At 46.2% G+C, this 23,647-nt stretch overlaps 1 protein-coding gene across 2 annotated transcripts in view; it reads right to left on the bottom strand.

Annotated features, from left to right (window-relative positions):
- HLF (HLF transcription factor, PAR bZIP family member) overlaps positions 1-22,740 on the bottom strand; it is a 49,134-nt gene extending 26,394 nt beyond the window's left edge. For both annotated transcript variants that reach the window (XM_068530708.1, XM_068530709.1), the window contains exons 1-2: positions 22,336-22,740; positions 19,796-20,131 (exon numbers count right to left, since the gene is read on the bottom strand). In XM_068530708.1, the coding sequence (XP_068386809.1) occupies positions 19,796-20,131; positions 22,336-22,450 (451 nt within the window). In that variant the 5' untranslated portion in view covers positions 22,451-22,740. The remainder of the gene's footprint in view (positions 1-19,795; positions 20,132-22,335) is intronic.
- Positions 22,741-23,647: the final 907 nt, after the last annotated feature.

Genomic DNA, 23,647 nt, shown 5'->3' with positions numbered 1-23,647 from the left:
AAGAAATATAAGTTGGTGGTTTTTAAAAAAAAGTGACATCCCTCTCCACTCCTCCCTTCCCCCAGCCCAACATGGGACTTCTTATTTGCTCAGTTAAAATTCCAATTAAGAGGGGACTTCCCTGGCAGTCCAGTGGTTAAGACTCCACACTTACACTTCCACTGCAGGGGGTCTGGGTTCGATCCGTGGTCGGGGAACTAAGATCCCGCATGCCACGTGGAGTGGCCAAAAAATAATAATAATAATAAAATAAAATATTATGAATTCCATGTTTAAAAAAATTCCAATTAAGAACCTGTTAGATGGGCTTCCCTGGTGGCGCAGTGGTTAAGAATCCGCCTGCCAATGCGGGGGACACGGGTTTGAGCCCTGGTCCAGGAAGACCCCACATGCCGCGGAGCAACTAAGCCCGTGAGCCACAACTACTGAGCCTGTGTGCCACAACTACTGAAGCCTGTGCACCTAGAGCCCATACTCTGCAACACGAGAAGCCACCGCGATGAGAAGCCCGTGCACCACAACCAAGAGCAGCCCCCGTTCTCTGCAACTAGAGAAAGCCCGCATGCAGCAACGAAGACCCAATGAAGCCAAAAATAAATAAATAAAATAAATAAATTTACAAAAAGAAAAAACCGTTCGATGAGTTTCAAGAACTCTTACAGGTGATCTGTAGAATACTGTAGAGTCTGGAGCTGCTGACTTCCAGTTGTGTCTGTCATTGAAGATGGAAAGTCAGGGGTGAGTATCCACCTTTATTTGTGATCTCTCATCTGAAAACACTTCATCCTTGGCTATTTAACAACCAATCAGAAAATAGCAAAATGTTCACATGGAAGAGCAGCTCACCGAAGCCTTGTGGTGAGCCTTGGCCGTGTCACTGCCCACAGGGTTCTGTCTGCATGTCCCTTCCTCCAAGACCACCCTGACTCAGTTCTGCCCCAAAGGAGCTCATCACACTCTCGTGACCTTTCGCAAAGACTCGCCACGTTGAACTGAATTCTGCCAGCATCACTGAAGATATTAAAGTGAGCACAAGTGCTCTTGTAAAACCATTTATAATGAAAGTAATGTCTTTGTTATTTCAATCATTGAACAAGTGTTTACTGAGTAAACACTTACACCAACTACAGTGTAAAGCATGGGCTTAGGTGCCCGAGAGAAAACCCTTTCCCTGTGCCTCTGAGACACTCGCAAGCCGAGGGCAGAGTCCACAGAAATGCTTTGGGGAAAACTGGGTTCAACACACCGCTACCCATTTTATGCAAAACTCTCACAGGATTCAAGTACCCACACTGGCACAAGAATAGGCCAAACTCAGGCCCAACCACTTAACCTACTGATTGTCAAAGCAGTCCCGATACAGTCAATTCTGAGTGATGTGTCCTGCCATTATAACACACTAAGAAAAGCACTGCACATTGCTTCAGTTAATTATGACATGAAATTACATTCCCTGAACACCTCCCCAAGCGAGGGCAGAGGGTTAAAGCCTCGAGGTGCTGTCTTGCTGGGTGGCAGATGGCAACTAGCCAGAGCTTACACATTCACCACAGCCCATGCAGAAAGCAGATGACCCACACAACAGACCTGCCGCTGACTGCAGATCAGACCTTCCCAGTCATCCGCCAGATCTTCTGTCCATCAAAAAGGAAAATGTGACTAAAAAATACCTGTCTCTCTTATAAGGGGAAGGGAAACAAAGCTTCAAATAAACTTCTGAACTTCAACCATTTCTCGATGCTTTCAGGAGAACTCTTTGAAACTGCAGGGTGACTTTCATCTCTCCAATAAACCTTATCTGACCTCTCCTGAAATGACTAATGTGATTGCAACGGTTTTACTCTGTGAAGTAGCACTCTTTCCACCCTGCACTGAGCTGAGGCATCTACCCACCATATGAGAACTTGGCATTATTTTTAAAGCTAATTACTTGCAGGTGGAATGTGTTTCTGCCCCCTCCCTTCTGCAGAGTAAGCAAAAGCTTCACCAGGTGACTGGCAGGAGACTGCATCCTGGTCCCCAAGGTTCTGGGCACCCTTCTCAGTGAGAGGGGGCTTCCCACGGGTGGCCCGTCCTATGAAGCAGCAGGTGGCATATGCATCTTGTGGGGAAAAGTTTCTTTAAATCTTGATTAGCTGTTGCTTGGCTGGATGGGACCAACGGCAAAAGCAACATCCCAAAGTAGTCAACACTAGAATCAGAATAAGCTTTGGCACTTGGGAAATCCCCATGGAATTTATGGGTTGGCGTGATGGGGAAGGAAGAGTTTATTTTCAACTTTTTTGTTTCAAGAGGGATCTATTTCATTGAGAAAAGTCGGTATTATTCCAGTAAATCTTTGTTTTCTAACCATTCCAATCTTTCCTAAAAAGGGTTTAAAATTCCAGGACCAAATTTCTTTTCAAACCCAAGTCAGGCTTCAGGCATCCACGTGTAAGAACTGAGTATGAGGGGACACCAAAAGAAGTGAATTATACCACCTCTTTCCCCCAACTCCTCTTTTTGAAATTAGGTATTTGTGCTACTGAAGGCAAAATGATCAGCTTGCTCCCTGAGAAAAGTGAGATAGAGATGGGAGTAGAAGTGGAGAAGGGAGAGTATTACAAAATGTTAAGTACCGGGGTTGGGGGGTGGTGGTAAAATAAGAAATAAAAATAGACCAGTAAGGGAAAACTGAATGGAAGAGGTTCATTTGTTTACTTTAACAGTGTTTTCCATTCCAGGAGGCTTGCTGAAGTTCTTTCTTTGAATGGTTGGCCTTGGACCAGCATTTGAAAAGTCTTAGATCTTTGGAAAGGAAGATTTGGACAACAAAGTTGTTTTATCTGGGAGGGTAACTAGTTTACTTAAGAGTTCCAGGACTTTGGTTTTGATGTTATTACCTTGGCCTGAGTTTCTCTGTCCCAGGCAGTCCTGGCTATGTTTACTGATTTAGGAAACAGGGGAACCTGGGAGGGAGGGGGCTTCTCTCACGCGCTGCTGCCACACTTCGCTGGATCACCTAACTACCTGGGCACCTTGAAGACAACAAGGATGGGGAAAAGTCAAACATTTTTTAAAGGTCCTTCTCTCGACACGCAGAAGAGGGAAATAACACTTCTCTGACTTACCCCCCAAATAGACACCGCCGTGGATGTCCTGCCAACGAGTGATGTGAAAGTGTGTTCCAAAGTGAAATGTAAGCTTGGCCCGGTGCCCAGCTCTCGGCTGTATTCTGCACAGAGAGCGGAGGGCTGGCGAAGCGAAGGAGCACATTTCTCTCCATGTGACTGTGAGAGCCAGGCAGCCCAAGCAGATTTCTTTGTGTTAATAAAATGTGATCTCTAGACTGTACACACAAGCAGCCCCGGGAAAACGTGAGCCAAAGAGAAGGACCCAAGGAAACCCATGGCCCAGGCTGAGAAGGGAACGCAGCTGTTGGCAAACTGGGTTGTACTGAGGCACGGCATCCAGGCCTGGCAGGTGCAGGATGATCACAGAGTCAGAGGTGAAAGGACGTGCCAGGTGCTCGGGTGAACACTGCTTAAGACATAAAGATAATCCACAGAAGCCCATCAAACACCATCCTGTGCAAAGGCTTGTTCTTCCTTGACAGGCCATAGACCAAAGTCCTTCATGGACACTTTCTCAAGATTTGGAGTTTACCTGGGATTCAAGGTTCCTCCCCACAAAACTGAGATCACTCCAAGTACGGCAGGAGTTTGGCTCCTGGGTTAAACTGTGTATACTCTGGGCTGGTGTAAGGTGTGGCAAACACCTTGCTTTTGTGGGCAACTCCCACCTCATTGCCACTGTGGCCTTGGCCTCCTATGACCACAGGAGGGATCCACTGCTCAGGGTCTCAAGCCTGTCAACTACATCTTTGGGGTGGCGATGGAGGGGGTGGTTCACGGGCTGAGGAAGAAAATGGGGATGAGTGCCCCTGCTCACTGCGCCCCTTTCAACATATTAGATCACTTCATCTCTGGGAATTTCAAATGCACTGTGCCCTCCAGCCAACTTGATCTTCCCAACTTGGAAGGTACCGGGGACAGGGGCAGAGCACCAGGACCCCAGGAGCCTCTGAACCTCCCAGGGACTGTACTAGAGACTGCAGGATTTCATGAGCCAGTGGTCTTCTCTGGTTGAAAGGAGTGGAAGGTCCTAGAAGACACTGCTCCTCGTCTCCCCTCCCCTGCAGCAGCCCAGCCCTCAGGCTCCTGGACCACGGGGTATGCAATCAGCTATAACCAGCTAATTATGGAGCAGTTGAGGTGATGAGCACCTCCCAGGCCCAGGTGAGCCTTCACCTTGGTTAATCTGCAAACCGGTTAATCGGCTCAGGATAATTGAAAGTTAATCATACGCACGGCTCAAGTGCAGTCACTGGAAACAGCAGGAAACCGCAGTAGCAGAGGAAGTCAGGTCCACTCTCAGTGAACTCTTTTGTAGCTTCTCCATAGACAATGTTTAAACTTGAGCCCACTTCACCCCACTGCCCCATACACTCCTGCACCAATCCCTTGTCACACAGTGACCCTGGTGCCTGGAAGCACATACTAAGTGCTCAATAAATCGCAACTATTATTAATCCACTAGTGTAGTTGATGGATTTAAAGTTAGGAGATTAGGGGGCCTCCAAGACATTTGGCTGGCTAGGGGAAGCACACTGGGGGAGCTGTGAAGAGTACTACACTCCCCCAAAGCATGCTTTGCTAAAAGAAAAATCTGAAGTGTTCAAACATCCCTAGGAAAGCAGATCAACAGCACAAAAACATAAAGCACATTCCAAAGCTGAAGAGAAAAAAAAACTTCAGAATTACTAACATGGATAACTGAAGGTCATCTCCAGTCCTAAGTAGACTGGTAAATTCTCCAGTGCTTTTTAAGGAAGGTAACAGAACTTCTGTATTCGATGTCAAGAATCACAGTGTGTGGAGTCCCGAGGGCCCAGCCTGCTGGTCCTTCCAAGGGCCAGGTTTCCAGGGACTCTGGGGCCGTGACCGCTGGCCACAGCCTGCCAGGCTCTGTGGTTTGCGGCTGCCTCTGCCGAGCAGTAAGCACCCCAGTCTGTGCTCCGCTGGAGTATCCACGGGCATCTGACGGGGACTGTTGGAATTATAGCTTCCTTCCACCTGGCCACTCCTGTCCTGTGACCATGGTACAGAATCAACAGACTTCCCTTCTTCCATTCTGTGAAGCTAACCAGAGTTAAGACTTCCGCTGACAGAAAACCATACTTGCCAGGGTCTTGGATAAACACTCTTCCAGGACACCGGAAACAGCACCGGCCCGAGTCCTTGATCTTCTGCCCACTGGAGGGACAAGTACTAAAGGATCTTCCCAACCTGCTCTGTCAGGAGAGCAAATACCTGGCACAAATATGGTCCTACCTAAGCCCAGGGCAGACATCCCTAGTCAATCACAGAACTCTTTCCATTGAGCCCAGACCAAGTTTCAGTCTTTTGAGATGACATTCCAGGTACCTACTAATCCATCCAAACCGGCTGAGGTGAAACCTGCTGCATGGGAAGCTCCTTCAAACCGGAATCCCGCCACCCAGAGGAGCAGGCCAAAGTGCAGCTGGCAACTGCCCTTCTAGGAAAGCTGCCATCAAAGCTAGCTGTGGGTCTTGGGGTTTTCCTTTTTTAAAAATTTTCTCTGGCTAATAAAACCCTGCTTAAAAAAATCTAACCCTTGGAGCAATGACTCTAGCCAGATAACTTGCTTTCACGCTTCCTCTGGAATGCTGAACACCAGAGAGAAGCCAGCGGTTCCCATTCAGAATGAAGACCATTTTTTAGGAAGTAACGAGCTTCAATGCTGTTGCTTTTTTTCCCCAAAGGTGTCAAATGCCTTTTGCTTTTCAGTTTTAGTTTTTGAACTCTGTCATCCTTTATGAGTGGCAGAACGTCAGACTCTTAATCCATTGACCAGCTTGGGAGCAGCACCATCACCCCAAGAAGCTTTACATTTTTTGCACCAAAATTTGAATATTTGTCTTCCACTTCATAGTCGTCTTAGAATACAGGGTCACGGAGCTAAAAGTAGCACCCGCGTTTGATAGATAAGAAAACTGAGGCCTTGAGAGATTCAGTGACCTGTCCAGAGACACACCACCAATCCTTGCAAACCAGGTCCGGAACCTAGATTGGCTGATTCCAAATTCTGTGTTCTTTGTAAATGGTCTACTTTGAAATTATTGCTATGTGTTTTCCCCTCTTACCACTTAAAACCCAGAGTAAATAAAAACGCTAACACGATGTATACTTTGATTTGAATTTAGATTGGTCAATTTTCTAATTGACTATCTTATTTTACATTTATTTGTAAGTTAGGAAAACATAGATTATTCCCATCTTACAAATGAAGAAGTGAAGCCCAGAGAGGTTGACAACTTGCTTAAGGTAATTAACAGCATAGCTGAGACAATAAATTAGATCTGTTAGTGTACCTAAAGGAGCATCATGGGGCTTGAAAAGACTCAGCCCAGCAACTCGGAAATCTAAAAGTGAGACTCCAAAGATATGAACTACAAGCACATTCTTGTAGAAAGTGATGTTTAAATACCAGATTATCACTCTGAGTTAAAACTTACTGAGTGACAACTCTCCCAGGTCTGCTCACTGATTAGCACATTTAATGGCATTTAACCCTCACGGCATTCCTACAAAATAGGCCGCTATGATCCAGACGAGGAAACAGGGCTCAGAATTTAAGTGACTTGCCCAGGGTATCATGGCTTCTCAGGCGACCTCTGACTCCAAATCTGATTTATAATAGTTTACTGTCAAAAGGCTCCAACAAGAGTGTGCTGATGCTATTAAGACTGTGTTTCTCTGAATGTCTTTATCAAAGCTTGTTATTTCTGCCTTAAAATGATTTCATCCTGATCACCATGGTTTTTGGCCCCTGAGATGGGCCCACATTTATTTTTAGGCAGCTTGTAATCAGGATGGAAGGGCTGACGAAGAAAAGAGAAAACATGCTTTGGCAGTGGATCCTAAACAGCCAATCCTCTTGCGAGCAGACTAAATTCCAGGAACCAATTTCATTTCTTTTTTAAAATAATTAATTAATTAATTAATTAATTTTGGCTGTGTTGGGTCTTCATTGCTGTATGTGGGCTTTCTCTTGTTGCAGCGAGCGGGGGCTACTCTTCGTTGCTGTGCATGGGCCTCTCACTGCGGTGGCTTCTCTAGTTGTGGAGCATGGGCTCTAGGTGCACAGGCTTCAATAGTTGTGGCGTGAGGGCTCAGTAGTTGTGGCTCACGGGCTCTAGATCGCAGGCTCAGCATTTGTGGTGCATGCGCTTAGTTGCTCCACGGCATGTGGGATCTCCCCAGACCAGGGCTCGAACCCGTGTCCCCTGCAGTGGCAGGCGGGTTCTTAACCACTGTGCCACCAGGGAAGTCCCCCTATTTCATTTCTAATATGACTGACTTGATTTCCTACAACCTCTTACACTGAGTGCTTAGCAGCGTCCCAGCTTTAACACATAATGGGTATGGCTATGATTTCATACGCATTTAGCTCATTTAAACTGAGGAGCATTGTGCCTACTCTTTTATAAAAGCTCAGAGATATGTGATTGGATGTAAAAATATGCTGAGGGAGCTTTAGCTGAACTCAAACGCCCCTCACAAGAGGGAACGGTCTTGACTAGTTTGATGCTGATGTACTTTGTTATCCTTAAGGCAGGACTGTTGTACCTTTAAAAGGTTTATCCTGCCACACCCATATGTACACACTGTACTATATTAAGACCCATGCCAAGAACTCCACATCTCTGATCTGGTTGCAAAGCAAAGTTATATCAGGTTAATCCCAATTCTTAAATTAACTGACTACTAGCTTTCCCTTTTGTGTAAAAAACTATTTTCACACTTTTCTTCCGAATAATTTACTTCTGTTTTCTCAGTTTCCTCATGTTTCCATTGTACCTTGACAGAAGGGTCTATTTTTCCTCTCTGGAGACACCCCCTGGCAGGTTTTCATCTTGTAGGGAGGGTTAAGAAAATGTTTGAGAGATTTGCACCAGGGGGAGCAGAAGGCTAGGGGGTCCGTTTCCGTGGAAACCCACGGTCCCGCCTCCCCGACTCAGCAGCCCATCACCCACAGCTAGGGGCATTGCCAGTCCTCCACTCCACCACCCAAACGTGTCACCAAAAAAGGAAAAAGAAGAAACCCCAGTCACAAATCCTATAGCACGCTGGAAAAGCTTGAGAGCACTAACAGAAACGAATTAAGTCCCATTTCCCCCTTCACCCCCTTAAGGTCTTCCAGGAACAGAGTCAGAGGACGGTAAGGGGTGTGAAGATGAAAGACACAGCCCTTGCCCACGGAGCTATCCAAGGAAGCAGGCACTTACACTGTTACGGGATCACAAACGGGTTTTTTTTGGGGGGTGGGGTATATCTTCTCACAGATGTCAGTACCTAGAATGCTCCGGCTCTGCCTCTCCATCACCGTTTCTTCCCTACAATGACTCAAGGGGCAGAGAGCATTGCTACAGCAATCATCGCTGGCCATCACTACTACAGCACAAGATTCGTTCCCACTTAAGTGTCCATAAGATGACAATGGAGGTAGGAAAAGAGAAAAATAGTAATCGTAGAATAAAAATGGGGCTTCCCTGGTGCGCAGTGGTTAAGAATCCGCCTGCCCATGCAGGGGACACGGCTTCGAGCCCTGGTCCAGGAAGATCCCACATGCCGCAGAGCAACTAAGCCCATGCGCCACAACTACTGAGCCCACGCTCTAGAGCCCGCGAGCCACAACTACTGAGCCCACGTGCCACAACTGCTGAGGCCTGTGCACCTAGAGCCCATGCTCCACAACAGGAGAAGCCACCGCAATAGGAAGCCCATGCACCGCAAGGAAGAGTAGCCCCTGCTCGCCACAACTAGAGAAAGCCCGCGGGCAGCAACGAGGACCCAACGCAGCCAAAGATAAATAAATAAATAAATGGAGAAATATTTTTTAAAAAAGAAATAGAATCTCTAAAATAAAAAAATAAAAAAAAAAAAGAATACAAATGAAAGTGGTGAAAGCTTTCATTCAGATCGGCCGCTGTTCTAAGTGCTTCCCATAGAGCATCTCGTTTACTTGTCCAGGAATCAGCTGGAGCAGATACTGCCACCTCCACTTACAGAGGAGAAAACAAAGGCAGAAGAGTTAGAGAGCGGGTCAGTCTGGCTCTGAGAGCCAAGATCTAAGCCAAGGCTGGAATTTTAGCCACATTATGCTGCCCGTCGGTGAGGGGAAGGGAAGAATGAGAGGAGGCTGCCCTAGGAGATGATTATTTCATTAGTTAAATTCGAGAGAAAACCACCATCCTTGCGGATTGGTCTATGACATCCCCTCTGACAGTACATAAATGAACAAAAACGCTCTTTCGTTTCCATATATTTCCTTATATGAAAATCTAAGTTTAAAAATATGAAAATTTAGTGGGTGGAGACAAGTGGGGGAGAAGGGCAGACAGAGAAAAACCACAGCAATTTGGTGGGAACACTAATCCGAATTACTGAAACTTCTAACTGACAGAAATTCTTTTGCTCCTCACTAATATACGCTGTGATTAAGAACATCAATGTATATACATGCAGCTAATGTCTTTAAAGCCTACTTTGTACTCAGATAAGTGCCTCCTAAAATTATATTTGCATAATTAATGTGTTTGGCAATATCTCTATAAAGAAGACAAAGATACCAATTTCAGTTTAATCAGTGTAAGACCAAATGATCACAAAATCTGAGTCAATGCAATGTTATTGCCAGGTAAGCTTGAGGGTAAAAAGAGAAATAAGTAGACTATAAGTAAACTCAAATTGCTTCTTTATACCTAATTTTTGTAATACTGAGACTTCCTGTCTTTTGCCTTTAAACATCTAAGGAATCCAATAACTAAATATCACTCAATGCCCTGTTATATTTGGGGCAATTTCATTTACAATGCTAAAAAATATTTTTGACATGAATGAATATAAATATTATTTTAAAAATCATTCATGTGTTACTGGCCATTTGAAATAAACATACTTTAGATTCTATGAGGAAAAAAAGGCATCCAACTCCCCTAGGAAAGTGTATTAATAAAAAGAAATGAACTGTAATGAAATGAATTCTGTGAAATTCCTATTGTCAGTTCTACAAATTTTCCTTTTCTAGCCTCAGAAACTCCATCAAGGCTTTATTTCTATCTTTACATTTTATATTATTTACTCTTTCCTCTATAAATCTTTCAGTGGCATTTGGTCTCTAAAAGCAGTATTATTCCAACTGGATATGAGATCTCCATCCTATTTTTAAAGTTTTCTCTAGTAAAAGCCTCCATAATCTCCTTCAGTGATACTAAGCCCACAACACAATGAATCCATTCTAAGGTGAACTAAGTCTTCTGATGAATCCTTTGGGCAGATGGAGTTTGACTCTTTGCCACTCTCCTTAGAAGAACTCTTCCTACCTTGGGGTACTGAGATCTCTCTTGTGGGCAATCTGATTACTGCCTATCTAGATGATCTTGTTCATCTGGTTTACAGCCTTGATTCCCATTGGTCAGGGCCTGGTGGCATCCTTCCCCAAACAAACCTTCATTTTACCCATTCAATTCAATTCAAGAGGCATTTATTGTGCATGAATGGACAGCCTCACTTAACTCTTTCCATTAAGTGCAAAAACACTTACAGAGCAGCAGTGAGGCTTTCCTTCTCTGCTCCACTATCCATGCTTGGGTTCCACAGCAAGGACATCAAAGCAGACTGTTACCCAGAGCTAATTACAAAAGAAAGCACTGCTCTTTCCCACTCAAGGAGTTTCTGCCAAAGCACTTACTTCTGCTGAACCATTTATGCAATCTCACTTTCTAAGAGAACATTTTGTCACAGATGATTTAATGTTGTAGATCCCTGGAGCACCCTTCTGCAGCATGCACTCACTGTTTTTAGGAATCTAGGGTCTCCCAGGCAAGATTTGAGAGGGAAAGGGGTTTAATTAGCCACAAGCCATCTCTCGTTACAAGACCCTAAATTCCAAAGCATTCTTCCAAAAATCATTCATGAAAAAAGAAAAATCCTAGATTAAACTTCTAAAAACAAAACTTTTAGGAGATCTGTGTGACAGTGGAACTGTATAATTTTTCAGGACAGAAAATGAGACTGGATTCCCATTATGAGCTGGATGGTTAGGGACTTGAAACAGTAACAATACTTGCTAAAGTCAGAAAAGAAGGAAAACAAACATTTTAGGAATTTTCACATTAAGTCATGGAGTGTATATCCACCAGAAGCCAATTTGACAGAAACGAGTACTGAATAGTTTTTCCCCAACAGATGCCTGATTTTGCCAACACTCCTGTAATTGTCTATTGTACATAGCTGGAGGTGCAATTTCACACATTGACTGTTTTGGTTTTTTTTCTTTTACTTAAGGGAACTGGTTTGGGTTAGGGCAACTCCTCCTTATTTCTGTCATGTTGGCTTGATCTCAGAGAACACTTCAGGGGTACCTGAGTGAGTTACTTCGTGCAGGTGCCATTCAGCAGCTCCCATCGCTCCCCCAGAGCCTGTCTGCTCCCACAAAGTCCCTTTCCTCCAGCAGCAACCCCCAACCCCAGCCACCAGATCTCTGCATGATGTGCAGCTAATTCCGGCTTCAGGGAAGAAGAGAGCCACAAATACAAGGTCAGGACTCAAGAATACAAAACTGTAATAAGGACTCCTTTGTCTCTCAGGAGTAAAATTACTAAGCTGGCCAAACACTTGCCTAAGTGTTTTCAGCCTGATATTACTGCTGCAGGTAATCCTTATAATCAAGTACTATTTGTATCACCGAAGCCTTCCTTCTTTCTCTCTCTCACATACACGTATACACACACACAAAGAAAAACAAAAACATACACTCATAGAAATAGGTTTAACATACTTGTTTGCAAACCCAGTAAGCTTTATAACAGAGGCATTGTAAAGTCATGAATATTAATGGATTGGGCTTATTAAAATCTATTTTTTTACTCCTATGAGATCAGGCCTGCTTTTGGACTTTTAAATTCTGAGTCATTCAAATCCCTCAAACTATTTTCTTGCCAAAGAGTGTTTCCCCCAATTGCCAAAATTATGGGCTTCATAAGTGAAACTTAAACCCTGTGTTTTTGAATTACTTTCTCTAGATCATTAGAACATTGTGTTTTGAAAAGCTGTTTTATGTTCAAGGGAGAGTATTTATTTTCAAAATAACAAAAATAAGGAAGTCCCGGTTTGCCAGAGGAAACTATTGTGAAGTATCTAAAAATGTTTCAAATCCAACCTTGAACCCAAGAGGAAACGTCCACATGCCACTTCCTTGCTCAAAAACCTTCAATGGCTCCCCACTGCCTCCTGGATCAAGTTCAAGCTCGGTAGCCTGGCATGCATGAAGCTGCCAGCCTGGCTGGCACCTGCCTCTCCAGACTCACACTCCTGCCTCCTTCATATGAATTTTCTGCACCAGCCAAACTGGATCCACAGCTTGTTCCCTAAACACCCGTGGGCATCCCTGCCTCCACGTTCTGCCACTCACCATCCTGGCTCCTCCACCACTCACTCGGAGGCCCAACACAAGGTCCAACTCCTGCAAGAAGCTTCGCCCCAGGCCCTCTTGCCCCAGGCACTGACTGCTTCCTGTGAAGCCTGGCAGCCCTCACCGTCTGCACTGCTCCCTTATTAATTTTCAAATGTTTTACTCACTTTCTGGCTTACTCTTTCACCCTCCTCTTTTCAATAGATATTGGAGGCTTCTATGTACACATCACTTGGCACTGAGAACATGCAAGCTTGTCTTGTCACTCATCTTTTTACCTACAAGTTCTATCTTCCCTACTAAACTACCACCTCCTTGAGACCAGCAGCCAAGTCACACCCTTGTCTGTCTTCCCCAGGGGGCAGCACAAAGCCAAAGCTGATGCTATTGCTGGGGACCGTCTTCATGGCTCCCCACCCCGCCAGCTTCCTCTGCGGCTTTCTCATCTTCATACCATTGACTGCAGGAAAGTAACAGTATGGATCTGGGGTAAGGGTTGGCCAACTAGGGGAGGTACCATGCTGGCCCTTCATGCACATGAGAAAGCTCACATCAACCCAACCAAGATGCTACTTTGAAGATGAGAAAATAAATGTGTGGAAAGAGAAAGCTTTATCCATTAAAGGACCATTGGGGGGAAGGAGGAATTATTATTCTGGAATGCTAATGTAAAGTCTTACTTGTAAGCAGGAGGATGAACTAGACTCCTCTCCTCTCCCAGCACCCTAACACGCCTTTATGGTTCCTTTACCCCTGAGGTCACTGTATTTCCTTCAAGCATAATTACTGCCTACTAGTAAAAATTCACAATAGTAACAACAATTGATTGATTTACTAGCCATATATGTCATGGAGAAATCCTCTACTCAAGAACTTCTTTGAACTGCATTGTGCTTGTTTGATTTTTTTAATCTCATGAACAAGGAGGACTGAATAAAGGTTACAGTTAGCTACCCAAGGCTACTTAAAACTCAGAGGCGAAGAGAGGGGAGAGCAAGACTCGGCAGAGAAGCAGAGGAGGAATTCCAACTCCAGAGGCCTTAACTGGCTAGGAAGGGAAAAGTATGGAGACTGCCTAGGAGTCCAGTGTGAGGTCCTCCTATGAGAAATGAGATCAGATGGTAATGAGAAAGCCACTTGGAGCAGCTGTTATTGGGCGTTGCTGTGTGCCCGTTACGGTGCCAAGTATTCTCCATATGAACTTCAACAATCCTAGGAGGCAGGTCCAGGGATTACTCCGAAGTTCCAGGTGGGAAATCCGAAGCTCAGATCATTTGAAGGACCTGCCTGAGATCGTGAGCAGGCATGGCGGGGATGGGATTTACACAAGGTGTGTTTGTTTATCGGATCATATGCCCTAAAACACTGCTATACTGCCTGGATGGATCTGTGTCTTTTCAAACACAGGTCATTCTGATGGACATTTGAATGGTGAGCCAGCAGGCATCTAGGTCTGCAGCACATTTCAGTTTATTCCAAAACAATGGTTTAGTGGTTTCAGGTTAAGACATTTGCTGCGGGGACACCAAACATTATAATAAAGGAAGACATTAGATGGGACCAATACTCTCAATCATTCCCTTACAGAATCAAATACAGGCCCTGTACCTCCCCGTCCCTCTCTCATGTATTCTTTTCCAATGTTTTTTTCAATCTCATTACTTCCCCTACTACCTTCCCTCTTTCCTCCATTTCCACTGCTGAGACATAAAAAATGATTCCTGGGTAAAAGTGATTAGTGCCGGTTGGAAAGGAGGTTTCTGAGAAACCTAATAAGTCACCGCTGTCTCTCACCCTCTGGCTCTCTACACCAGGACGTTATCACAGCTCCTTTCTTCGCACCCACACCCCCACCCCCTTCCTTCTCCTCTATCGAGCTCTGTCTTGATGTTGCTATTTTTCTAGTCTGGTAGACACAGCGCTGAACTGCAAAGGCTCCGGCAAGCCCCCTGGCAGGCGCTGGCCTGCAGGAATCCCGCCTCCTGTAGCAGCGCAGAGAACACAGCGCCTCTGGGCAGACAGGCAGGAGAGAGGGCCGCATTTGGGGTCTGGCTAGAACGTGGGGCAGAGCAGGTTTCCCTGGCATGGGAACGGCCCTCCAGAGCTCAGCTCTCTCATGCCAGGGTCAGCATTACAATTCCTCGCTGGCACTCGCTGTAGTTCGCCTGGGAAGGGAAGCGAGAGTGGGGGCGGGAGGGTGGCAGGCAGCCAGCGCGCCACCCAGAGCTGGGTGAGCTCCACAGGGCACAGCCACGTGCCTGGAGCACACGGTCATGCAGGCAGGCAGCCAGGGTGCCCGGGGCTCGCACGAGACCTGGGGGCTGGGCACCCAGTGAGCGGCTGTTTCCACACTGGAGGAACAGGAGTTGCTAACCCAGAAGCGCAGCTGCTGGGGTAACATCAGGGAAGTGGCTCGTCCAACCCAGAACAAAGCAGAAAAGTCAGGCAGGCTATATGGAATAGGGCCTGGGCATGCTGGGGAAAAAAAAAAAAAACAAAACACATGTCCTATTTTTGCAGAGGGAAGGGCACTGGATGAAACAAATCCCTAAATGGAGAACGGGTTTGGGAATAAGCCATTCCTTTCCCTGCTTGCAAGCCACGACATCATTCTAGCTCCAGGCTCTGAGTACGCATGTGCCACACACCCTGCTAAAACCCCACAAAAGGGGGACTATTTACAGTGTCCATTCTACTGATGAGAAAACCAAGGCTTAAAGAGGTCAAGGAATCGACCTCTGGTTACAAATCCAGGATGTGAACCCAAGTCCCTGGGCCCAGAGCTGATACTCTTAAGCACCCAGTCACCCTTGCTGTCCATACCTGTCTGGGAATACCTTTTGCCAGAAGGCTAGGATCCACTGTCCCGGGAATGTTTCACACGACAAAGCCAAGAGAACACGGCAGGCCTGTCCTCTATAAGGTGTGGTGGAGAAGACAAACCCTTACAAGAAACAGAAAAAAGTCTGCCTGCTTCCAGAACAAAGCTGTATCTCTCCCCTCGTGATCTCCTTGATCCTGATGAATGAAAAGCACTTCCAAAATATACTTGGGGCGCAGTGCACCTCAACTCAATCAGGGCGCTCCCAATCTGCAGATTTATCAACATGCTGGAAGGGACAATATATGAACTGCATGCCCTGAAGGGGAGGGAGAAACTGAAGCTTCATCTCATGATGCTGGAAAAACCAAAAGAAGCCTGTTGCCTAAGCAGGACTCTCATAATCCCAGAACCACCAGCACAGAACTCCCCTCCATCATTGTTCAGATCCCAGAGCCAGCATCTTCCTTCCATGTGAAAAGCTCATTACAAGGCAAGGTCAGCAATTCCAGGACATGGATTCCATCCTGCAAAGGTACCATGGGGTCTCCCCTACCTCCTCACTCTCCTTGGGCCACCCATTCATGCCCTCCTCTTCCCACTCACCACCACATGTAAGGGTTTTCACTTCACTCCATAACCAGCCTTCATCACAACCTAGGCTCTGTGCTCAGAACTGGAAAGAGAGGCTTCGTAATTCTCAGCTGAATATGGGTCTAAAGTGGTAGGACACCCCCAAGCTATTCAAAGAAAAACCACCAGAGGAAACAATTTCAAATCTGGCTTTACAAGCATGTGATTTAAAAATAACTCTGCCTTTGTCTGCTATAGATGACTTCCCTAAAGGGACTGCTGTCCTTAAAGCAATCGCTCAATTCTCAGGGCAAACTGATTCTTATTTTTCCAGTATGTAGCACATAGCTCCAGGAAAGCACTCCCGGGTACCACCTCTGATAGCATCTGACATGCAAACATCGAAGTGGTCAGGATGATTTCCTGCCATCTCTGCTGGCCTGGGAAAGTCCAGGAAGCTGCATCTCAGGTGACTGAGAAGCCCGTGCAGGTGGCTATAGCATCCAGGAACCACCACTCTTCCTTCATTAAGATGTCACCCCATAAAGCTTAGCAATAACCCCATAGCCACAGGAGGTTTCAATGGATCCCTGGGTCATTTCTTCAAGGAAAATTGTATTCAGATATTTAATTCATTCTTTGATCAGATAGCTAGACAGAGGAATAAGGATGAGTACATAAAACAGGAAAGGGGTTGGAGGGCAGTCAGGGTAAACAGTAAGAGAATTCACAAGAACGCTCACCTTGTCATTCCAAGACACGCTTGGGGTAAACCTAGAAATGCATAATTTGTCACCTCACGGCTTCATTTCCGTTCAACCACACAGGCAGCACTAACGGCACAATGTTACTGAGTGTAACTCAAAAGATGCGTGCTGAGCAGAGAGCAGAAAACAAATGTTTAATAAAATTGCTTTGCAATTATCTCCTGATTAGTCTGATGTCTCAGTTTTACCAACTAAAAGTGTATAAGTATACTCTTATTAACATTATATTTCTTCTTGGCAACTTAAGGTCTCCTGACGTTCTCAAAAGTTTTGCCATAAAGCATTACAGGAGGTGAAAAGCATCCATGTGTGTGACAGGACCCCGAATTAAGCCCAGATTTTGTCATTCAAATCGAAAGTCAAGATCAGTAGTTCTCAACGGGGGTGATTTTGCCCTCAGGGGACATTTGGCAGTAACTGGAGACATTTTTACTTGTCACAGGTTGTGGGAGGGGGTGGTTTTACTGCCTTCTGGAGGATAGAGGCCAGGGATGCCCTTAAACATCCTACAATGCACAGAACAGTCCTAACAACAGAGACTTACCTGAAACGTCAACAGTGCCAAAGCGGAGAAATCTTGCTCTAGACTGAAATTCTACAATTCCCAGAATGTTCACAGCTACATCTGTGCTCTTCCCTTCTGAGGACTTATTTTCCTCAAGATTAACTTGGTATTTCTATTCTGGTCACCACTGTGATTACAGAGAATAATCAATAACTTCCTCCTTTTTTCAGGTTTGCTTGTGATATACCACCCAACAATTCCACATTCCCTAGAATTTTACTTTGCATTATCACCTTTATAATGATCACCACTGTAAGAAAAGCAGTGTTATTTTACCTGCATTTGGTATTTTAAGAAGAGCTCTAACATCTTTTCCTTTTTTGTCAGGACTATCAGAGTTTAAATGAATTCAAGAGTATTATTTTGAAGTGTGTTTCCATTATGAAAAAAGAAGTTTAAATGAAGAGCTTATATCTAGATGCCAGTGCCCCCTTGGATCCTAGTGCCTTTTAATTCCATAACCTAACAAAATGATAGCCACTGAAACTCAGCAGTCCTTTGTTATGGATTGCAAACCTTATTCGGGCATCAGAAGTTTCTGAAAGTCATTAATTAATACTGACTCTGTGAGCCCTGACAAATGACTTTTAAGGAAGCTTCAAACTCCAAAACCCCAATTCTTGATTTTTCAGTAGAAACCTAAGGGTGGGGTCCCAATATCTGCATTTCTCTTGGGAAAAAATACAGAGTTTCTAACATATCCTGTACGTGACAGAAAACTGAGAAATACTTGTCAACTGAGTATAAGTGTTAGGCTTAGAATACCCCAAGCCAAAAACTACTGGTCAAAATCTCCTGACATTTCTCTCCAGAATAAAGGGTTATATACTGTACCTAATTACTTTATGAAGGTATTTCAGAAGACAGAAATTGGAATAAATGATGAAAGTTGACACAGAATAATGATCGTAACTGCTCTCATTAAAAAATAACTAGTGCTAGTCATTTGACCCTTTATACATACTGTCTCTAATTTTCACAATAGTCCAATCAAATAGAAATTATACCCTCCTACACAAAGGGAAACTGAGGCCCAGAAAGACTGCATCACTTTGTAAGGTCACACGGCTACGAAGTGGTCAGTCTCATTCTGCAGAGAAGATGACTGAGGCATAACTGCGCCTTCTCACTGGGGCTCTGTCCCCTTCCTCCTGGTTGTTTTCTCACTCTGAATGGTTATTTATTTTGTTGTCTGTTCCTGGGAAAACGGCCTGTATGTCCTAAGTAACAGGGGCTCAGGGTCACATAAAGGAGTGTTTCCCTAAGCTTCTGTGGCCTTCTGAGGTGGTCAGAGGCTAAGACTTAAAGCCATTCCAGCCAGTAGCCTTGAAGTTATAATTCAAAGTGGGTTTTGGAGAAGGGGCAGCACAGAGAGATTTGATGGGAGAGCTTCAACTCCAACACTAACATTTCAAGGCAGGGGCGTTCTCTTCCTCCTCCGCACCGTTTCCTTTCATTTTAATCTCGCTCTGTGTGTCACAGAAATTCTACACGAGTTGAGGACATAGACATCAGGAATGATCTCTAGCACAAGTCTCCCATTGTCCTGCTTTCTGTCCTCCCCGCAGCTAAGGCCCTCGGCTCAGCGACCTTCCTGACAATTTATCTGGCTGCATCTTTGTTCCTGGTTACCTGCGCTCGTGAAATGGCCTTTCTTCCTGTTCATTTTGTACGACAGGGTGCTAAAGGCACGAAGACAGAGCTTCCTCAACTTGTGTTTATATCTGAGCATTTGGCGGTGGGTTTTGAAGTACTGGTCATTTCAGGTAACGTTTTTGTGTAATATTTCAACACCATTTAAAGCCAGCCTTGTGGCCTTGTGGGTTTTGATAAAAGTGGATTACGTGTGGTGAACAGATGAAAATGAAAAAAAAATATAAGAACAATTTGGTTTATAGGAATAGGGAAAAGAGAGAGACGGGATCTGATGCTGAAGAAGGCTAAGCCACGCTTAATATGAGAGCTGCTTTTAGATTTAGTTTCTCAATCGACGACAACACAAGATGAAATGGATGGAAAAGCTATCTGTCCCACACCCCTGACTCACATTTTTTTTCCTTTGGGCCAGAGAACAATGCATATAGGTAAACCACAGCCTTATAGACAGTCTACCCAAATCATTCAGCAAGGTCCTATTTTCTGTGTATTTGGGGAATGAGGAAAAGAGACAGAAGATGAGATGGATGCCTAAATTATCCAAATCATTAACTGTAGGTTGATATTTCTTAAACTGCAGTCTTTGGATCAGCTGCATTAGAATCCCCCAGGGAGCCGGTTAAAAATGCATATTCCTGGGCCTCATCCAGACCTGAAAAATCAGAATTTCTGGGGGTAGGTTCCATAGAATCTGCCTTCAGCTGACTCTCCAGATGATATGCTCATTGAAGTGGGACAACCACTACAATGAAATACAAGACTCCACTTTTCAAGTGTGCTAAAGCACCCCTGATCATTAAGACGTTTATATCACCCCCACCCTCTCCCTCCTTCCCCCTCCTCCCCACCTGAAGGGAGAACCTTCTGAGAGTTTACCTGGTCTGATGGGGCTCTGCATACAGTTTGGGGATGGGATGCCAGGGTGAATGGGTGCAGAGGTCCGACTGCTGAGGTCCATGACGGAGGGGGCAGCTGAGGAAGCCGGCTGCAGCCCGGGAGGGTGAGGGCTGTGGTCATGCTGAGACGGGCTGGGGGGAATGCCATTTTCCGACAAAAACTCCTCCAGGTCCATGTATTCCAACTGGAAAGTATCTCCGTCATAGGGAAGGGTTTTGTCCCATAAGGTGGGTCCCAAGAATGCTGACTGGGGGACCGTCGGGCTATTACTCTCATCATCCAGCTTCTTTTCCTTGTCTTTATCTTTACTAAATGCTGCAAAAAGGGGGGGGGGGAGGAAATTGGAGTTTAAAAAAGAAACTGAATAAGTCTTGCTTTTTTAATCACTCCTCCTGGCTTCTGCTACAAAACTACTTCCCACAAATGCCGGGGTTCTCCTCTAGCTGCTGGTTCTTGTGGATCTAGAGTTAAAAGTTCAGGCAGGACATGGATCTCTGCCTGTTTTTCAACATCTTCCTATTTACTTTGGAGAGAAAGCACTAGTCCTCGGGACAGGGCTAGAGACTGATCTGGGATATAAACAAGACAGCACAGGATTCAGTGCATTATTTGAGGAGACAATAATTTAAATCTACAGTGGTAAAATAACACCTGCAATTACATACAACTGCTGTGATTTTTAAGAAAACAGCCAATAACCAGGCATGATTTATCCTCCAGAAAATTCATTACAGTAACAATATGAGGTCATTCAGATTTAGAAAGCCAGTGCATTCATAATTCTAATTTTGGTAAAGCAGGGACTCTCCACCCTTCTTTGATACCATGTACTGAGCACCTACTAACATCCCTGGTTCTTTCCATATATTTTTCCCCCAAAAAATCTCATAATAAACTTGCAAATAGCGACGATCCCCATTCACAGCGAAGTAATGGAGGCTCTGAGACTTAACAGGAGCTTGACCAATGCCTCACATTGCAGAGAGGAAAGCTGAGAACTGCTTAGCCCACATGTGTTTGCTTCTAAAGCCACTGAGGTACGTTGTATTTTACAAAAGGAGTTTTTTGCTTTGGTTTGGTTTTAAATACAAAGTGTTTTCTTCCTCCTCTTCCCCAAACACTGAAGTATGATCCAACTCAAAAATTATACATGTATGCAACCTGTCAAAAGCACAAATATCAGAAAAGGTGGTTCCCCTGTATACCTGTGATGGAGGTGTGCAGCTGCTTTCTACCTGGAAGTATCACTCACCCCATTAGGTCTTTAACCAGCGCTCTGGATTTGGACAAGTCTAGTGCAGGTGGCATCTGGGACAAGTCCCAGGTGCAGGTGGCATCTGGGATTAAGCAATTTGGCTGCTGAGCTTCTTCCTCACAGAAACACAGTCTCCACCGCCATTCATTCTAATCCTCTATGGTCTCATCTCCCAAGAATCTGACTTTAAAACACCCACAGATGCAAAAGGCTGCAGGCAGCACCTTCCTCCCAAGTGCTCCTCCTTAAAGGGGAGTTAAGAGGGAAGCTATGTTCTGCAGACGGTGAAGCAAACCCCTCAACTCTTGTAATGCAACAGGTTGCCCTAGGAAAGAAGATGCGAGTAATCCCGGGCTACTTGTAGCCAAATGATCTTTCAAGACTTTACACTCTGAGCCGCACGGTTCACCGCACGGTTCATATCTGCTACTGTGATATCGAAGGCATGAAACCCAAACGACAAATCCCTGGCGGCACCAGCTGGATTCGGCGCCTCCTCGCACGACCCCTCCTGGCCCGCTCCAACCAAGGTTGCCTGGGGAAGGTTTGGGACTTACCAAGAAAAGGCTCAAGCCAGAGAAGGCTCCTGCGCGGTTACACGTGAGCCTGCTCCGCTCTCCCCTCCCACCAGGAAAAGTGCACTGGGAAGGTGGCAGCGCTGGGGGCGTGCGCGGCATCCCGCCCAGAGACCACTCCCCCAGCCAACCCCAGCACCCCCCCCCCACACCCCTTTCTGAAGCACCCAGCCCGGGAGAACAGGCGTCTCCGCTCTCACCTCGGGAGTTCCAAACACTTAACAACTAACAGCAGCGATAAGCAGGATCCCAATACACAGGCTCCGCAGTGGGACCCCCGACTCGAGCCCCCACCCGCGTGGAAGCCGGCCCTGTGGTTTCTCTCCCCAGCCCGCGCTGCTCTGCCTGCCTGCAGGCGGTTTCACTCTGTGTGCGGGTGAACCTCAATCTAGGGAACACTGACCTGTCAAGTTCTATCTCCCACCTGCGCCGCCCGAGCGGGACCCGGGAAGGCCCGGCCGGGTCCCCAACGCTATTTTAAACGTTGCTCAGCGAGGGGGTCCCCTCCCCTTTTTGAGGAGGAGGGGTGGGGCGATAGGTGAGCTCCTCGATTTCATCAAAGCAAGGCCGGGGTGCCGGGGGCAGGGATGGAGGGGTATGGATGCTCCAGCGGGGGTGCCCGGCCCAGGAGGGGGCCCCGGAAGCGTTGTTCCTTCCCAGAGCGGGGCAGCCAGGAGGGCAGCGCTCACCGTCTTCGTGATGAAGGGGGAGCTTCAGCGGGTTCTCCAGCAAGGACCTGAGCACGCCGTAGGGAGGCGGGATAAAGGTGGGATTCAGTGGGAGCGGTCGGGACATTTTCTCCATCGCGATGCACTCAAAATTTTTTTTTCTTAAAAAAACAAAAACAACCCCAACCTCCTCCCAAAATGTTGCTGAGCTTTTTCCTCCGTCCTTTGCCAAAAGTTCTCGCTTTCAAGGCGGTGGAGACAGGGAAGAAAAAAAAATTACTTATGTTTTTATAAATACATCTGCGTAAAAATATAAAAACAAAAAACTTTCGGGTTCCCAGTGCAGTCCCCAGAGAGTGCGCCAAGTGCCCGCGGGCTCCTCCACGACGTGCAGGATGCTCTCACTTGCCTCGAACCCCTCGTCTTGTTAAATGTTCAAAATTGCGAAAAAGAAAGAAAAAATATGCAGACGGCTGCAGAGGGCGGAAGGCACCGCACCGCCCGGCCGCGTCGCGCGAGCTCAGAGGCCGCGGGCCGTCCGACCCCACCCCCCTCCCCGAGCCGGCGGCCGCTGCTCCCCCGCGCTCCGCTGCCCCGCAGCGCCGGGCTCAGCGCATCCGGCCGCCCATGTGCCGCGGCCTGACAAGAGTGACGTCAGGGCCCGCACCGCGCGCCGATAGGCGTGCGGGGGCGGGGCCCCACGCGGGCCCGCCCGCCCGCCGTTGCGTGTTTAGCGTCGTCGCGCGCGCCAATTTTCTGGGACCGTGCGGCTCTGGCGGGCTGCAAAGAGACAGGCGTTAGGGCGTCAGGTCCCCTGGGCCACCGACCCGGGCTGATAATCTAACTTTTTCAGAGTAAGAAGAGGAATGAGAAATTTATCTCAGTAGTTTTCAACCTGGGAATAATCTAGGGAGTTAAAAAAAAAAAAAAAATTCAGATGCCCAGGCCGCATCCTAGATCAATTAAATCAGACCTCTGGGCTGACATCCAGGCAACATTAGTTTTTAAAGCTCCCGGAGTGGTTTTAAGGAGCAGCCAAGTTCGACAATGATTGGTTTAGATCGACTTGAAAATACTCTTCTAAATATTTCTCCCGGCGCCAGCCAAGCTTAGCACCCTCTCTTGCCCTGTACTTGCTAGAAGTTCTAATGAGTTACAAAAAACAGAGAGGGGGACGACAGAGACTCTTTGTGAACTGTTTCCCACGCTTTGAAGGGTGTATTCATAGGGATAAACTTTGGCCTGAAGTTGAGTGAGGACAGGAGAGAGACACAGGGAATGGTATTTCAGGAGTATTTGCTCTAGGAGAGAACATATGACTGTGCCTGGGTTA

Source organism: Eschrichtius robustus, chromosome 20 (genome assembly GCF_028021215.1).
Source record: "Eschrichtius robustus isolate mEscRob2 chromosome 20, mEscRob2.pri, whole genome shotgun sequence".
In the NCBI taxonomy this organism is placed as follows: Eukaryota; Metazoa; Chordata; class Mammalia; order Artiodactyla; family Eschrichtiidae; genus Eschrichtius; species Eschrichtius robustus.
This window is presented reverse-complemented; position numbering and strand designations above follow the sequence as displayed.